The sequence below is a fragment of the Odocoileus virginianus genome, chromosome 2, assembly GCF_023699985.2.
Source record: "Odocoileus virginianus isolate 20LAN1187 ecotype Illinois chromosome 2, Ovbor_1.2, whole genome shotgun sequence".
NCBI lineage: Eukaryota > Metazoa > Chordata > Mammalia > Artiodactyla > Cervidae > Odocoileus > Odocoileus virginianus.
This window is the reverse complement of record NC_069675.1, coordinates 35,177,020-35,194,635: the sequence shown is the minus strand read 5'-3', so window position 1 is coordinate 35,194,635 and position 17,616 is coordinate 35,177,020. Positions and strand designations below refer to the sequence as shown.

The 17,616-nt window shown below is 39.4% G+C and overlaps 1 protein-coding gene and 1 non-coding gene across 9 annotated transcripts in view; both read right to left on the bottom strand.

Moving 5' to 3' along the window:
* The window catches only part of ACYP2 (acylphosphatase 2), a 313,536-nt gene that overhangs the window by 16,390 nt on the left and 279,530 nt on the right, over positions 1-17,616 (bottom strand). The window contains exon 5 of one of the 8 annotated variants that reach the window (XM_070478378.1): positions 599-698. The exons of 6 other annotated variants lie outside the window; for them this stretch is intronic. In XM_070478378.1, coding sequence (XP_070334479.1) covers positions 599-698 — 100 coding nt within the window. Of the gene's footprint in view, positions 1-598; positions 701-17,616 lie in introns of those variants that run through there. One more of the 8 variants, XM_070478382.1, reaches the window with a different exon arrangement.
* LOC139031765 (U6atac minor spliceosomal RNA) lies at positions 15,305-15,432 on the bottom strand. The gene has a single exon (XR_011484260.1). It is a non-coding gene; the product is annotated as a U6atac minor spliceosomal RNA (small nuclear RNA).

Below are 17,616 nucleotides of genomic sequence, written 5' to 3'. Positions count from 1 at the left end.
TTGAGTCTAACAGTCTTTCATATCTTCCATCCTTATTGCTGTTGGTTTACATCAGGCCCTTTTCCATTTGTCAGGAATATAGGTCAAGGTTAGCTCTGAGGTTTAGGGCCTTTATTTGAAAAATATTTGAGATTTTTGCTTTCTAGCAATAGTATTTGGCTCTGAACACCTCCAATTGATGGGTCTCAGTGGTGAGGGGGAGGGTCCTTTGTCAGGAAGAGAAAATTATAGATCATAATGTTTGCATTTTATCTTCACAATAGTTGAAGTTTATCTTAAAACAGCCACGGAAGAAGATGAAGTTACAAAATGAAAAGCACTGAGCACATGGTTATTAGTTATCTGTTGTGCAATCTGGCTACAGAGACAAATACAGCATGATCCATTCCCCCAGTGGACTCATAGTCTAGTGGGAAAAGCAAACGATTACAATTCAGGATGATAAGTGCAATGATGAAGGAATGTGTAAGGTGTTGTTTGAGGAGAGTTTTCATTGTCTTCATTATCATAAAACTGAAAGGCAGTGGTGGAGGGAGTGATACCGTGTCTAAGAAGGTAAAATGGGGCTTCCAGAAGATGTAAAATGGCTCTCTCTTACCAAAATCATGATAGCTCTGGATCCTGACAATGGGAATTTGGGGAATTCTGCCAGCTGTTCTCTCAAGTTACTCAACCTATTCCATTCCCAATCTCCACATCTCTGAAATGAAAAGGTTAGTTTAAATCAGAGGTTGGCAAACTTTTTCTATAAAGGGCCAGATAATAAATACTTCAGGATATGTGGTCAGTATAGTCTGTCATAACTATTCAGCTCTGCTCTTGTAGTGCAAAAGCAGGCACAGACAATATGTGCTGTAATTACAGTACAACTCTGAATTACAAAAACAGGCAGTGGGCTGTATTTGGCCCATGGGATGTAGTTTGCCAATGCCTGGTCTAACTAATCTCCAGGATGCCTTCCAGACTTAAATCCATTGGTTCATGAAAAGGCAGTTCTCAAATACCTGACATATTTTATGTTTTTTTTTTTCATTTATTTTTGTTCTTGGTTAGTTGTTGACTGGTTAGCTCAGTAAAGATGAACATGGAATTTAAAATTTAAGGTTTGGAGTTCGAGTCAGTGTGGGTCAGTTAGCTTCGTCTCTGTTCCATGACCACAAACCACACCAAAGACTTCAACACATTCATGCTCTTGCTTGGAGCTAGGTAATGCTGCATGCCTGGACATGTGCCATCCTTTCCTACTTCTAACACAGCCCCTGCACTTGCTTCCCTAATGATGGTGCAGCACATCCTTTTTACATATATTCCAACATCATGGAGTTTCAAAAGAGCATCATATTTTTAAGGAAATTTGTCAATTTAATAGCAAGCGTTAGGGAATCCCCATGAATGGAGAAGCCTAGGAGGCTGCAGTCCCTGGGGTCACAAAGAACTGGGCACACATTGGGGAATCTGTAGGTAAACAGAAATGCCTCATCACCTTTTAATAAACCAAATGGTTTTTATGGCTACGAAACAAAAGAATCCTACAAAAGCATGCTGCTGTGCTTATAAGCAAAAGCAGAATAAAAAAACCACGTAACACAAATGCCAACAATTCTTCCCACTTTCCCTGTAGTTGAGATTGTTCATCAGTCCTAGCACTTTTCCACACAGATCCTGGATGTGTTCTCAGTATCCCTCCAAGCATACTGAACCAGGAAGCTACACTGAGTTGACTGGCATTCCTGTGCTAGATTAAAACTATTGTCCTATGCAACAAAAGTCACTATGCCTTATTTTTCCCATCACTTTCCATCCCTACCACCAAGTTGCTGCTGCTGCTGCTAAGTCGCATCAGTCATGTCCAACTCTGTGCAACCCTATAGACAGCAGCCCACCAGGCTCCTCTGTCCCTGGGATTCTCCAGGCAAGAATACTGGAGTGGGTTGCCATTTCCTTCTCCAATATATGCATGCATGCTAAGTCACTTCAGTTGTGTCTGACTCTGTGCCACCCTATGGACAGCAGCCCACCAGGCTCCTCCATCCACAGGATTCTCTAGGCAAGAATACTGGAGTGGGTTGCCATTTCCTTCTCCAACCACCAAGTTACTCTTATTTTAAAAGATATATTGAGACATATAACACTGGGTGCAGCAGCTATAAAATTCAACTGTACAAAAATGAATATAAATCTCATCTAGATGGGAGCATATATCAGTAAACTTTCATAGAGAAAAACTTGGCATTGTTTATTAAAAACCTACATACTAGATGGGTACTTGGGGCTTCATTATTCTACTTTTGGGTAGGTTTGAAACCTTCTATTAAAAAAAAAAGTCTTGGGAGAACAAGATGGTGGAGGAGTAGGTGGACGTGGAATACATCTCTCCATGGATACATCAGGAATACACCTTCAGACACAGGAGTATATGCAGAACACCAGCTGAGAGTGGACAGGAGTACCTGACCAGAGGAAAAGAACATACAGAACCACGCAAAACTCGGTAGGATGAAGGAACCAGGGGGAAAAACAGGAGTGTTAGTAGGACTGGACCTGCCCTCAGCGGGTGGGGGAACTGAAGCAGGGGTCTGATCCCCACATTGGGGCAATTGTCTGAGTCAGAGGAGAAACATTTAAGGCTGAGAGTGAAACAGCTGATCTGTGGCAGCCTAAATGGAATGAGAATCAGACAGTCCTTGCTGCAGCCATATATATCCCGGACAGGGACGAGGGTCCCCTGGAAGGCACAGTGGCTGGGAGTTGGAGTTTGGGAAGTGTGGAGCAATCCCAGGGCGAGGGTTGCTGTTGACTGTGGAGAAATGGATCGAGGGGAGGTGAGGGAGGAGGTTGTGGTGGGAAATGCCGGTGGAGGAAAGCCAGGTAACCATGGAAGCAAGGCGATACTGCTGAGTCAGGTGTAGGGGGTGGAGCCGTCATCATAGCCTGCCTCTCCCCACAGGACAGCATCTGCAGCCGAACAAGAGAGGCTGGCCCATCAAACGCCTGACGCACTGAACTAGAGTAGGCCCCCACCCAGGGCGCCCCTTTAAGTGCCTGACGCACAGAGCTGGGGGCCCCTGACATGCTGAACAACAGAGAAGGACCCCAGGCAAGGGAGCCCTCTAAGTGCCTGAATGGGTGGAGCTACGGAGAAAGACTGGCCAAAGAGGCCTTCTGATCGCCAGCTGCAAGAGGCTCCAAAAAAGACTCTGATAGGGCCGTAACTCCTGCGGCGGAGGCAGTCCCTGTCCCTGCACACGTGGTGCCGCCAGGGTCCCCGCAAGCCAAGCAGCTGCACCACCTCCACGCTCAGCTCTCACTGGGGCGGAGCTGCCACAGGCAAAAAAGTCCTGCATCTAAGTGCACAGGGTCACTTTGGTGGTGCCCGACTCTTTGCAACCCTCTAGTCTGTGGCCTGCCAGGCTTCTCTGTCAGGGAGGGGGCTTCTCCAGGCAAGATTACTGGAGCGTATGGGCCAATACTGGTTGCCATCCCCTTCTAGAGCACTGTATTTCCTGCTGCCTTAGCCACCAGCCCCTCTGAGTACCTGGTGCTGCCAGAACCCCTGCGACCCACGCAGCTGCACCACCTCCACACCTCACAGGGGCAAACCCAGGTCCTCCAGGGCAGCCTCAGGAGCAAACCCCAGCGGCTGACCCACATCTAGAGGTGGAAGTAAAACCATAATTGAAACCCAGGGGCAGTGTGGCTAAGGAAGAAGACCCAAAACCTTCCACGTGATCAACTAGGCAGGCTGTGTCTATGGAATATATAAAAGGTCACTGAGAGCTCCCACAAAAGAAAACACACTAGCTCTGATAGCTGTGGACATTGGAGGCCAGAACACACAGGAGTAGGACCAGATTAGAATCTGAGCTGCCCCCACAGCAGGTCCAGAGATCAGCACAGTGCTGGAGGGCATCCCAGGGAAGTGAGGGGGACTGTGACTCCCAGCGAGGGAAAGAACTCTGATAGCAGTGACTCAAGAAAAACATTTATTATTCTTATGTCTTGACTTGCTCTGTAGATTCTTTTGGATTTTTTTTTCTTTTTTTTTCCTCCCCCGCCCCACCCCATTGTAGTTGTCAATTTTATTGGCACTATGAAATCTAATTAAGCTTTTGAGCTTTCTTTTTTTTTCTCAGTCATATTTTTTTACTGCTGTTATAAACCTCTGCCTCTACCTTGGGCCTTTGCAATTCTGTGGAGTTTTCCTTTTTATTTCTCTTTTTTTAATTTTAATTTTTTAAACCTATTATTATGTTTTCTACATTTATTACTTTGTTTGCTTTTCCTACTGTTCTTTTCCTCTTACAGTTAATCTTTAATGTATATAAATATTCTTTATCTACCTCTATTTAACTTTGCATATCTATTCTTCCTTTTCTTTCCTTTCCTCTCAACATATTTGTTAGTTTTGTCTTCATTGTTTTATTCCCCAATTTGCACTGTGCTCCAATTTTGTTTTCCAGTTTGTGTTTTAGTTAGTTTTGTTCTGATAGATATAATTTTTGGGTTCCTTTGTTTGCCAGGTCAATCTATTGTACTTTATTTTTGTTGGACTGTTTTGATTTTGCATATGGGTGTATATGTATATGTGTATATTCAGTCACACTTTTTATTGTTGTTATAAACCTCTGCTTCTACGTTGGGCTTTTGCAGTTCTGTGGAGTTTTCCTGTTCTTTTATTTTTTCCCTTTTCTTCTTTCTTCTTCCATTTTTTTTTTTTGCTTTTCTCTTTTTTATAATTTTAATTTTTAATTGTTAAACCTATTATATTTTTTCTACATTTATTCCTTTGTTTGCCTTTCCTACTGTTCTTTCCCCCTTGCAATTAATCTTTAATGTATATATATCTTCCTCTACTTCTATTTAAATTTGTATATCTATTCTTTCTTTCTTTTCCTCTCAACATTTTGTTAGCTTTATTTTCATTGCTTTATTCCCCAATTGGCACCTTGCTTTAGTTTTGTTTTCCAGGTTATGCTTTAGTTAGTTTTGTTCTTAACTGGTAAATATAATTTTTGATTTACTTTGTTTGCTGGGTCAATCTACTGTACTTTATTTTGTTGGACTGTTTTCACTTTGCTCATGGGTGTATAATGTATGTATTCCATTATTTTAATTATTATTTGCCTGATTCTGTAACTTTGTCTGGGGTTCATCTTTGGTTTCTCATTTTGGGGTATGTGTTTTAATCTCACTTAATGCCATAACAAACCACTTGTGGAACCTTGGTTCCTGACCAGAGGTCAAGCCCTGAGCCTTTGGAGTGGGAGCACTGACCCTAAGACCCTCGACGACCAGAGAACTAACCCTGGGGGGTATCACATAGTGAGAGCTCACAGAAAGGAAACCACTCGAATACAAGACCCAGCATCACCCAACCAGCAGTAGCACCCTGTGCAGGACCCTCATCTAAACAACAAACGAAACAAAATACAAACCCAGTCATCAGCAGACAGGATTACCACCTCACTCAGCCTTGCCCGTCAGCGGAAAAACAAACATACAAACAAAAACTCAGCACGAATCTCACCCTGTGAGAAGCTTACACAAACCACTGGACCAACCTTAGGAGGGCAGAAATCAAAAGGAGGAAAGAAGTCAACCTTGAAGCCTGGGAAAAGGAGACCTCAAACACAGTAAGTTAAAAAATATATATAATGAAAGGGCAGAGAAATACTACACAAATGAAGAAACAAACTAGAAACACACAAGTCCAAATAAATGAAGAGGAAATAGACAAACTATCTGAAAAAGAATTCAGAATAATGATAGTAAAGCTGATCAAAAACTTTGAAAACAAAAAGGAGAAAATGCAAGAATCAATTAACAAAGCCCTGGAAGAATTAAAGAATAAACATACAGAGACAAACAACACATTACTGAAATTAAAAATACTCTAGAAGGAATCAGTAGCAGAATATCTGAAGCAGAAGAAATCAGTGAGCTGGAAAATAAAATGGTGGAAACAACTTCTGAAGAGCAGAATAAAATGAAAAGAATGAAAAGAACTGAGGATAGTCTCAGAGACCTCTGGGACAATATCAAACACCACCAACATTTGAATAATAGGGGTCCCAAAAGAAGAAGAGAAAAAGAAAGAGTATGAGAAAATTTTTGAAGAGAATATAGTTGAAAATTTCCCCAAAATGGAAAAGGAAATAGTCAATCAAGCCCAAGAGGCACAGAGTCCCATATAGAATAAACCCAAGGAGAAACACACCAAGACACATATTAATCAAACTAACAAAGAGTAAACACAGAGAAAGAATATTAAAAGCAGCAAGGGAGAAGCAACAAGTAATGTACAAGGGAAACCCCATACACTTAACAGCTGATCTTTCAGCAGAAACTCTGCAGGCCAGAAGGCAATGGCAGGATATATTTAAAGTATTGAAAGGGAAAAACCTACAACCAAGGTTATAGCACCCAGCAAGGATTTCATTCAAAATTGATAGAGAAATAAAAAGCTTTTCAGACAAGCAAAAGTTAAGAGAATTCAGTACCACAAAACCAGCTTTACAACAAATGTTAAAAGGGACTTAACATAGTCAAGAAATACAAGAGAAGGAAAAAGATCTACAAAATCAACCCCAAACAATAAAGAAAATGGCAATAGGAACATATATATCAATAATTACTTAAAATGTAAATGAATTAAATACTCCAACCAAAAGACACATACTGGCTGGATGGATACAAAAACAAGACCCATATATCTGCTGTCTACAAAAAACCCACTTCAGACCTAAAGACACATATAGACTGAACGTGAGAGGATGGAAAAATATATTCCATGCAAATGGCAAGCAAAAGAAAGTTGGAGTAGCAATCCTTATATCAGACAAAATAGACCTTAAAGAAGATTACAAGAGATAAGGAAGGACACTGCATAATGATCACGGGATCAGCCCAAGAGGAAGACCTAACAATTGTAAATATCTATGCACCCAACATAGGAGCACCTCAATACATAAGACAAACACTAATAGACATAAAAGGAGAAATTGTCAGGAACACAATAGTAGTAGGAGACTTTTAACACCTCACTCACACCAATGGACAGATCATCAAAACAGAAAATTAAAAAGGAAATACAAGTCTTAAATGATACATTAGATGAGATGGATCTCACTGATATCTTCAGGAGATTCCATCCAAATGCAGAAAAATACACCTTCTTTTCAAGTGCACTTGGAACATTCTCCAGGATAGACCAAATCTTGGGTCACAAATGAGTAAATTTAAGAAAATTGAAATTATATCATGCATCTTCTTTGACCACAGTGCTATGAGACTAGATATCAATTACAAGAAAAAAACTGTAAGAAACACAAACAAATGTAGATTAAACAACACATTTCTAAATAACCAACAGGTTACTGAAGAAATCAAAAGGAAAATAAAAAAAATTTCTAAAAACAAATGGCAATGAAAACACAACTCAAAACACAACTCAACCTTTTGGAATGCATCAAAAGGAGTTCTAAGAGGGAAGTCTATAGCAACACAATCCTACCTCAAGAAGCAAGAAAAAATATCAAATAGACAACCTAACTTTACACCAAAAACAACTGGAAATAGAAGAACAAAAATCCCCCCAATTAGTAGAAGGAAAGAAATCATAAATATCTGAGCAGAAATAAATGAAAAAGAAATCAAATAATAGTAAAGATTAATAAAACTAACAGCTGGTTCTTTGAGAAGATGAGCAAAATTGAGAAGCCTTTAGCCAGACTCATCAAGAAAAAAAGAGAGAAGAATCAAATCAACAAAATTAGAAATGAAAAAGGAGAGGTATCTCTCCAGACAATGGAGAGATACAAAGGATGATAAGAGACTATTATAAACAACTATATCAATAAAATTGATAACCTGGAAGAAATGGACAGATTCTTAGAAAAGTTCAATCTTCCAAGACTGAACCAGGAAGAAATAGAAATTATGAGTAACCCAATTACAAGCACTGAAATTGAAGACATGATCAAAAATCTCCCCAAAAAACAAAAATCCAGGACCAGATGGCTTCACAGGAGAATTCTATCAAACATTTAGAGAAGAGCTAATGCCTATCCTTCTAAAACTCCTTCAAAAATTGCAGAGGAAGGAACACTTCCAAACTTATTCTACAAGGCCACCATCACCCTGATACCAAAACCAGACGAAGACAACACACAAAAAGAAAACTACAGGCCAACATCACTGATGAACACAGATGCAAAAATCCTTGACAAAATTTTAGCACGCAGAATTCAACAACACATCAAAAAGCTCATACCATGATCAAGTTGGGTTTATTCCAGGAATGCAAGGATTCTTCAATATATGCAAATTAATCGAAGTGATACACTATAGTAACAAATTGAAAGATAGAAACCATATGATCAGCTCAATAGATGCAGAAAAAGCTTTTGACAAAATTCAGCACCCATTTATGATTAAAACTCTTCAAAAAATGGGCATAGAAGGTATCTACCTCAACATAGTAAAGGCCATATGTAATAAGTCTGTGGCAAACATTCTCAATGGTGAAAAACTGAAGCATTACCCCTAATATCAGGAACAAGACAAGGGTGTCCACTTTCACCATTATCATTCAATAATTCTGGAAGTCCTAGCTACAGCAATCAGAGAAGAAAATGAAATAAAAGGAATCCAGATTGGAAAAGAAAAAATAAAGCTCTCACTGTTTGCAGATGACATGATACTGTACACAGAAAACCCTAAAGATAGTATCAGAAAATTACTAGAGCTAATCACTGAATTTAGCAAAGTTGCAGGATACAAATGCAATACACAGAAATCACTTGCATCTCTATATACTAACAATGAAAAATCAGAAAGAGAAATTAAGGAATCAATCCCATTCACCATTGCAACAAAAAGAATTAAATATCTAGGAATAAACTTATCTAAGGAGACAAAAGAACTGTACAGAGAAAATTATAAGACACTAGCGAAAGAAATCAAAGATGACATAAACAGATGGAGAGATATTCCATGTTCCTGGGTAGGAAGAATCAATATTGTAAAAATGACTATACTACCAAATGCAATCTAGAGATTCAGTGCGATCCCTATCAAATTACCTATGGCATTTTTCACAAAGTAGAGCAAAAAATTTCACATTTTATATGGAAACACAAAAGACCCCACACAGCCAAAGCAGTCCTGAGAAAGAAGAATGGAGCTGAAGGAATCAACCTTTCTAACTTCAGATTATACTACAAAGCTACAGTCATCAAGACAGTGTGGTACTGGCACCAGGACAGAAATACAGACTAACGGAACAAGATAGAAAGCCCAGAAATAAACCCATGCACCTATGGGTACCTTATTTTTGACAAAGGAGACAAGAATATAAAATGGGGCAAAGACAGCCTCTTCAATAAATGGTGCTGGGAAAACTGGACAGCTATATATAAAAGAATGAAATTAGAACACTTCCTAATACTATACACAAAGGTAAATTCAAAATGGATTAAAGACCTAATGTAAGACCAGAAACTATAAAACTCTTAAGAGGAAAACATAGGCAGAACACTCAATGGCATAAATCAAAGCAAGATCCTCTATGACCCACCTCCTAGAGTAATAGAAATAAAAGCAAAAATAAACAAGTGGAAGCTGATTAAATTTAGAAGCTTTTGCACAGCAAAGGAAACTATAAGCAAGGTGAAAAGACAGTCCTCAGAATGTGAGAAAGCAATAGCAAATGAAACAACTGACAAAGGATTAATGTCCAAAATATACAAGCAGCTCCTACAACTCAGTGCCAGAAAAACAAACAACCCAATCAAATAGTGGGAAAAAGACTTAGACATTTCTCCAAAGAGGACATACAAATGGCTAACAAACACATGAAAAGATGCTCAACATTGCTCACTATTAGAGAAATGCAAATCAGAAATGCTATCCGGTCAGGATAGCCATCATCAAAAAGTCTACAAACAATAAATGCTGGAGAGGGTGTTGAGGAAAGGGAACGCTCTTGCACTGTTGGTGGGAATGTAAATTGATACAGCCACTATGGAAGATGATATGGAGATTCCTTTAAAAACTAGGAATAAAACCAACATATGATCCAGCAAACCCACTCCTAGGCATATACCCTGAGGAAACCAAAATCGAAAAAGACACATGTATCCCATTGTTCATTGCAGCACTATTTACAGTAGCTAGAACATGGAAGCAACCTACATGTCCATCAACAGATGAATGGATAAAGAAGTTGTGGTACATATACACAATGGAATATTACCCAGCCATAAAAAGGAATGCATTTGAGTCAGTTCTCATGAGGTGGATGAACCTGGAACCTGTTATACAGAGTGAAGTAAGTCAGAAAGAGAAAAAGAAATAATTGTATTCTAATGCATATATATAGAATCTAGAAAAATGGTACTGAAGAATTTATTTACAGGGCAGCAATGGAGAAACAGACATAGAGAATAGACTTATGGACATGGGGAAAGGGGAGGAGAGGGTGAAATGTATGGAAATAGTAACATGGAGACTTACATTAACATATGTAAAATAGATAGCCAACAGGAATTTGCTGTATGGCTCAGGAAACTCAGACAGGGGCTCTGTATCAATCTAGAGGGGTGGGATGGGGTGGGAGATAGGAGGGAGGTTCAAAAGGAAGGGGGTATATGTATACCTATGGCTGATTCATGTTGAGGTTTGGCAGAAAACAACAAAATTCTGCAAAGCAATTCTCCAATAAAAATTTTTTAAAAAAGTCTTAAGAGTGTCCAATGAAGGTAAAACAACAGTAGTTGATAAATGATATTATGTAAAAGTAGGCTTCCTTCGTGGCTCAGCAGTAAAGAATGCATCTGCCAATGCAGGATACACAGGTTCTATCTCTGGGTTGGGAAGATCCCTTGGAGAAGGAAATGGCAACCAGTGCCAGTATTCTTGCCTGGGAAATCCCATGGACAGAGAAGCCTGTTGAGCTACAGTTCATAGGGTCCCAAAGAGTTGGACATGACTTAGCGACTAAACAACAACAACAACAAAAGTTATATAAAAGTGTAATCTAAATTAAGTGATAATATAGAGCTCAAAATTCTCCAAGCCAGGCTTCAGCAATACGTGAACCATGAACTCCCAGATGTTCAAACTGGTTTTAGAAAAGGCAGAGGAACCAGAGATCAAACTGCCAACATCTGCTGGATCACTGAAAAAGCAAGAGAGTTCCAAAAAGACATCTATTTCTGCTTTATTGACTATGCCAAGGCTTTTGACTGTGTGGATCACAATAAACTGTGGAAAATTCTAAAGGAGATGGGAATACCAGACCACCTGACCTGCCTCTTGAGAAATCTGTATGCAGGTCAGGAAGCAACGGTTAGAACTGTACATGGAACAACAGACTGGTTCCAAATAGGAAAAGGAGTACGTCAAGGCTGTATATTGTCACCCTGCTTATTTAACTTATATGCAGAATACATCATGAGAAACGCTGGGTTGGAGGGAGCACAAGCTGGAATCAAGATTGCCGGGAGAAATATCAATAACCTTGGATATACATATGACACCACCCTTATGGCAGAAAGTGAAGAACAACTAAGGAGCCTCTTGATGAAAGTGAAAGAGGAGAATGAAAAAGTTGGCTTAAAGCTCAACACTCAGAAAACGAAGATCATGGCATCCAGTCCCATCACTGCATGGCAAATAGATGGGGAAACAGTGTCAACAGTGGCTGAATTTATTTTTTTGGGCTCCAAAATCACTGCCGATGGTGATTGCAGCCATGAAATTAAAAGACGCTTACTCCTTGGAAGGAAAGTTATGACCAACCTAGACAGCATATTAAAAAGCAGAGACATTACTTTGTCAACAGAGGTCCGTCTAGTCAAGGCTATGGTTTTTCCAGTAGTCATGTATGGATGTGAGAGTTGGACTATAAAGAAAGCTGAGCACCGAAGAATTGATGCTTTTGGATTGTGGTGTTGGAGAAGAGTCTTGAGAGTCCCTTGGACTGCGAGGATATCCAACCAGTCCATCCTAAAGGAAATCAGCCCTGGGTGTTCATTGGAAGGACTGATGTTGAAGCTGAAACTCCAATACTTTGGCCACCTGATGCAAAGAGCTGACTCATTGGAAAAGACCCTGATACTGGGAAAGATTGAGGGCAGGAGAAGGGGATGACAGAGGATGAGATGGTTGGATGGCATCACTGACTCAATGGACATGGGTTTGGGTAAACTCCGGGAGTTGGTGATGGACAAGGAGGCCTGGAGTGCTGTGATTCATGGGGTCGCAAAGAGTTGGACACGACCGAGTGACTGAACTGAACTGATAGAGCTCATGCTCAGTTGGTAAAGAATCTGCCTGCAATGCAAGAGACCCGGGTTCAATTCTTGAGTTGAGAAAATCCCCTGGAAAAAGAAATGGCAACCCACTCCGGTATTTTTTCCTGGAGAATTCCATGGACAGAGAAGCCTGGCAGGCTACAGTCCATGGGGTTTCAAGATTCAGTCACCACTTAACAACTAAAGCACCACCACAGAACTGAAATAACTCAATGTTACCTTATTGCAGAAGGTTTTGTGCCTATGATTATCTAGCATATATAAAGTTATAAAACAAATTTCACTACTGAAACCATTTTACTAATCTCTTACTATGCATACTAGATGATGTAAAAGTTTATAAATGAATGAAATATTTCTGTGAAAATAAATGAAGATTACTAAAAGTACTACCCCCAAGGAGGGAGAAGAATATCTAGAGGAAAAGCAAGAGGGAGGCTTATTTTTCACTGAATATGTTATTGTTCCTTTAGAAGTTTTTTACATCTAGCATGTATTGTCTAATTAGATAAATAAAATGTGACAGCCTCACACTGGTCAGAATGGCCGTCATCACAAAATCTACAAACAATAAACGCTGGAGACGTGTGGAGAAAAGAGAACCCTGTTACAGTGTAAATTGGTACAACCATTATGGAGAACAGTATGGAAGTGTCTTAAAAAAATAAATTCAGAACTACCATATGACTCAGCAATCCCACTCCTGGGTATATATCCAGAGAAAACCATAATTTGAAAAGATACGCACACTCCACTGTTCATTGCAGCACTATTTGCAATAGGCAAGATATGGAAGCAACCTAAATGTCCATTGACAGAAGAATGGATAAAGAAGATATCGTACATATATACAATGGAGTATTACTCAGCCATAAAAAGGGACGTGACAGGGCTTCCCTGGTGGCTCAGTGGTAAAGAATCTGCCTGCTAGTGCAGGGGACACGGGTTTGATCCTCAGTCTAGGATGATGAGCAACTAAGCCCATGTACCACAACTACTGAGTCTGTGCTCTACGGCCCGGGAGCTGCAACTACTGGGCGCAGGTACTGCAGTTACTGAAGACTGCATGCCTAGAGCCTCAGCTCTGCAATAGGAGAAGCCATCACAATGAGAAGCCCGTTCACTGCAACCAGAGAGTAGCCCCCACTCGCCACAACTAGAGAAAACGCCCACGCAGCAACGAAGACCCAGCACAGCCAGAAATAAATAAATAAGGGGCAAAATAATGCCATTTGCATTAACATGGATAGACCTAGAGATTGTCATACTAAGTGAAGTTAAAGACAAATATGTGACACAGTTTATTTGTGGAATCTAAAATTTTTTAAAAAGGTGCAAAAGAATTTATTTACAAAACAGAAATAAAGCCGCAGGTGTAGAAAACAAACTTATAGTTACCAGGGAGAAAAGGAAGAGGAGGGATAAACTGGGAAAGTAGGACTGACATACACAGTACTATACATGAGATAGACAATTAACAAGGATGTGTAGCATCCTACTCTGCTCAGTACTCTATAATAACCTACGTGGGAAAAGAATCTTAAAAAGAATGAATATATGTATCACTGATTCACTTTGCTGTATAGCAAGAACTAACACTGTAAATCAACAATACTGTAATAAAAATTACTTTTAAAAATGTGACTCAGTGATTCTCATCCTAAAGTATCATTGAGGATACAGGTAAAGATTTTGCCTCAAGAATGTCCATTGTATGTAACAAGAAAATAGTTAAAGCAATTTAAATGTCCAACAATTAGGAATGTAAGTACATGACTGTATTTCCATATAAAGGACTACTAGCTGTTAAAATTATTAAGATGAATTTTTATTAATAAAGATGTTTATAATATGGTATTGTTTTTTAAAAGCAAGTTGCAAAACAAGATATATAATATGACCTCACTTTTGTGGGAAAATATACATGGAAAAATATCTGAAAGATGTAGAAAGTGGTAATGGTATCTCCTGAAATAAGGGCAGTTTTTTTTCTTTTCTCTTTGATTGTTTTCAAATTATTTTCAAAGTTCTCCAAGGATATGTATCAATTTTTAATGAATAAAAAGATTGCAAATGTGTTTGAAAAATGCCTAAGAGAATAAAAACTTTTTTTCCTTTTCCTATGGGAAAGAACCAGAAAAGGCCACTGGCAACCCACTCTAGTACTCTTGCCTGGAAAATCCCGTGGATGGAGGAGCCTGGTAGGCTGCAGTCCATGGGGTGGCGAAGAGTCGGACACAACTGAGAGACTTCACTTTCACTTTTCACTTTCATGCATTGGAGAAGGAAATGGCAACCCACTCCAGTGTTCTTGCCTGGAGAATCCCAGGGACGGTGGAGCCTGGTGGGCTGCTGTCTATGGGGTCACACAGAGTCGGACACGACTGAAGTGACTTAGCAGCAGCAGTAGCATGGGAAAGAACAATCTGAACATAGATCAAAATATAAATTGTGATCAAATTCAGTACAATGAATGCTGAAATTTTATTGGCAATGTCTCTTCTTGGGAAGTACTGACATCCAGAGTTAACTACTATGCAATATTTTACCAATGGTGGTGTTTCTCCAAAGGTGTGTTATAGGTAAAGATACGTGTTAGTCGCTCAGTCACGTCTGCCTCTTTGTGATCCCATGGACTGTAGCCTACCAGGCTCCTCTGTCCATGGAATTCTCCAGGCAAGCATACTGGATTGGGTAACCATTCCCTTCGCTGGGGATCTTCCCCACCCAGAGGTCACACCTGGGTCTCCTACATTGCAGGCAGATTCTTCACCATCTCAGTCACCAGGGAAACACCCATGTTAATAACTCCAACATGGTAATAAGGAATGCTTTTTCCCTGTGTGTAAATAAGTTTTATAGTATTGAAAAACTGTTAGACTAACATATTTATGATGTATTATTAACAAAGGAAAATGGTAGCTAAAGAACCCAAACTAACAATATGGAGACACCAGACATTTTGAGTAGGAGACTGTTTTTTCTTTAAACAGTAGTTGTTAGATGCCACGAAGTAGGTGGCAATGCCTTAACCATATGGATGCTCTGAGGGCCAAGGGTCTCTTCCATTCTTGTCTAGGAGAGTGTGCTAACCTTCTCTCCTTTCATACAACACAAGTGGGAGATTCTTATAACTTAAAATAGATTAGTGAGGCTGTGGCTAGATGGTGGAGGGTCTTGTACAGCTTGCTGAGGACGTAGAATTTTTTCTGTAAAGACGAGAACTGAGTTGTATTTCTGAATGAAGACTCAAGCTGCCTGTAGAAGATAGATTAGAGGGAGTAAATACTAAAAGCAGTATACCTAGATATTTATATAATTTCTTTAAAGAAATTTTTCCTATGAAGGATAAAAAAGAGCAAACATGTAAGCTGTTTAAGTTTCAGCTTCAGTTTTTTTTTTCCAGAAAAAGAGGTATGAAATTATATAAATACAGAACCCATAGCAACTGCTATGTAAACTGCTATAATGAATATAGTTAGTAATATGCTTGATGTTGCATTTTACTTTGACTAAATATTAATAAGAAATTACATTAAATTGGAACTTACTTTGTCCTTATAAATACTCTATTAGACAAACTAGGCAGAGCTCGGATGTTCATTATAAAACAGCACAGGCTGACATGCCAAATTCTCCTAAACGGAATTCACTTAATACACTAGATTCTATAAATCTGCTCAGTCATTTTCCAGAGCTTGGTACCCTTAGAAAGAGGATTGTTATGTTCAGTCCCTACATGGCTGCGCCACACTCTGAGAGCCATCAGCCTCTCGGTGAGAACCTCAGGAAGCACTTGCCGAAATAAAGCACAAGAAGATGCCCCTATTCCTATCTTATTCCAAGATTTTTAGGGAAAATGGTTTTAAATTGGTTTTCTTTCCTGATCTAAAATCAGAAGTTAAAAATAGTCAAGTGGTATTAGTTTACTTACAAAATTAGATCTGTTAAAAATATATTTACGAGAGTGCTCCCTCTCTGTCCCACAAAGCCGATCCTCGGTTTCCTGTGGTTGGGAGTGACATGGTGACATACACGACAGATGATGAGATCCAAGTAGCCAGATGTTACTGAATAAGTAAACTCGGATCCAGGTTCACATGGGCCTGGCTCTCTTTTAGAGAATATAGCTGAGCTCACATACTTCAAGGGCTGATCTGAAATTTAGCTTGAGTAAATAAAGAAGAGCCCCATTCAAGTCAGCCAGTAGAGCTGGATCCTTTTCACTCAAGGTCAAAATAAACTGTGTGTGTTAGTCAGTCATGTCCAACTCTATGCAACCCCATGGTCTGTAGCCCTGCCACGTCCCTCTGTCCATGGCATTTCCCAGGCAAGAATCCTGGAGTTGGTTGCCGTTCCCTTCTCCAGGGCATCTTCCTGACCCAGGAGTCGACCCCTGTCTCTTGCATCTCCTGCGTTGCAGGCAGACTCTTTACCATCTGTAGTATTTTGTGACTCATAAACCTTTCCACAGTTATATACATAGTCATGATCCTCCTTAAAATTTTTTTAAGTGAGCCTCCTTAAAAATTTTATCACTTTTGCACAGTATCATCTGGCAGGATTCCAATGGAGAAAGGGTGGGAGGGGGAACTAGACAACCACTCTAGAACTTGGAACTTGGTCCACAGGAAATCCTTGAGGCCTGATGGAGTCATGCTGTTCTAGCACAGAGATAAAATTTATCGGTATATTTATTCAGATCAAGGTTGTTTAGATGAGGAGGTTTTTTTTTTTCTTCTTTTATATCTTACCTTGCACAGAACTTTAACATTAGGAAGCCTGAAAGAAGTCTAGAGAATTCAGGACCATCTCAGTTCAGGTTGCCATGGCATTTTCTATAACTGAGCCCTGTACCTTTCTTGTTGATGATGTAAAAATTATGCACATGATGAATAAGTTACTACCAAAATTTAATTAACATGATATTTTCCTTTTCCTGTTCTGGGACAATAAAACTAAACACTATTACAAAGTGTAATATGTAAAAAAAAAATGAAAGTAAAGTCATTTGTGACTTTATTACCTGTTTCTCAGGTTGCAACTAAATGCAGGTATTTTGGTTTACTTAAAGGATATGGAAAGCACCATCATTGATCTTTATTGTGGCAGCACAAAACTGCTGCTATGATGACGTCATTCTCCTTTGTATCCATGTTAGAGAAACTGGTCTGGTCTCTGTAATGTTTTCTTTACCAGCAATACTAAGGCTCATAAAAAACTGACTCCTTATAGTTTTTCCCTCCATATGCTTCCATATAAAAGCTTAGTTTAAAAAATTTGACATTGCAGTAATTTT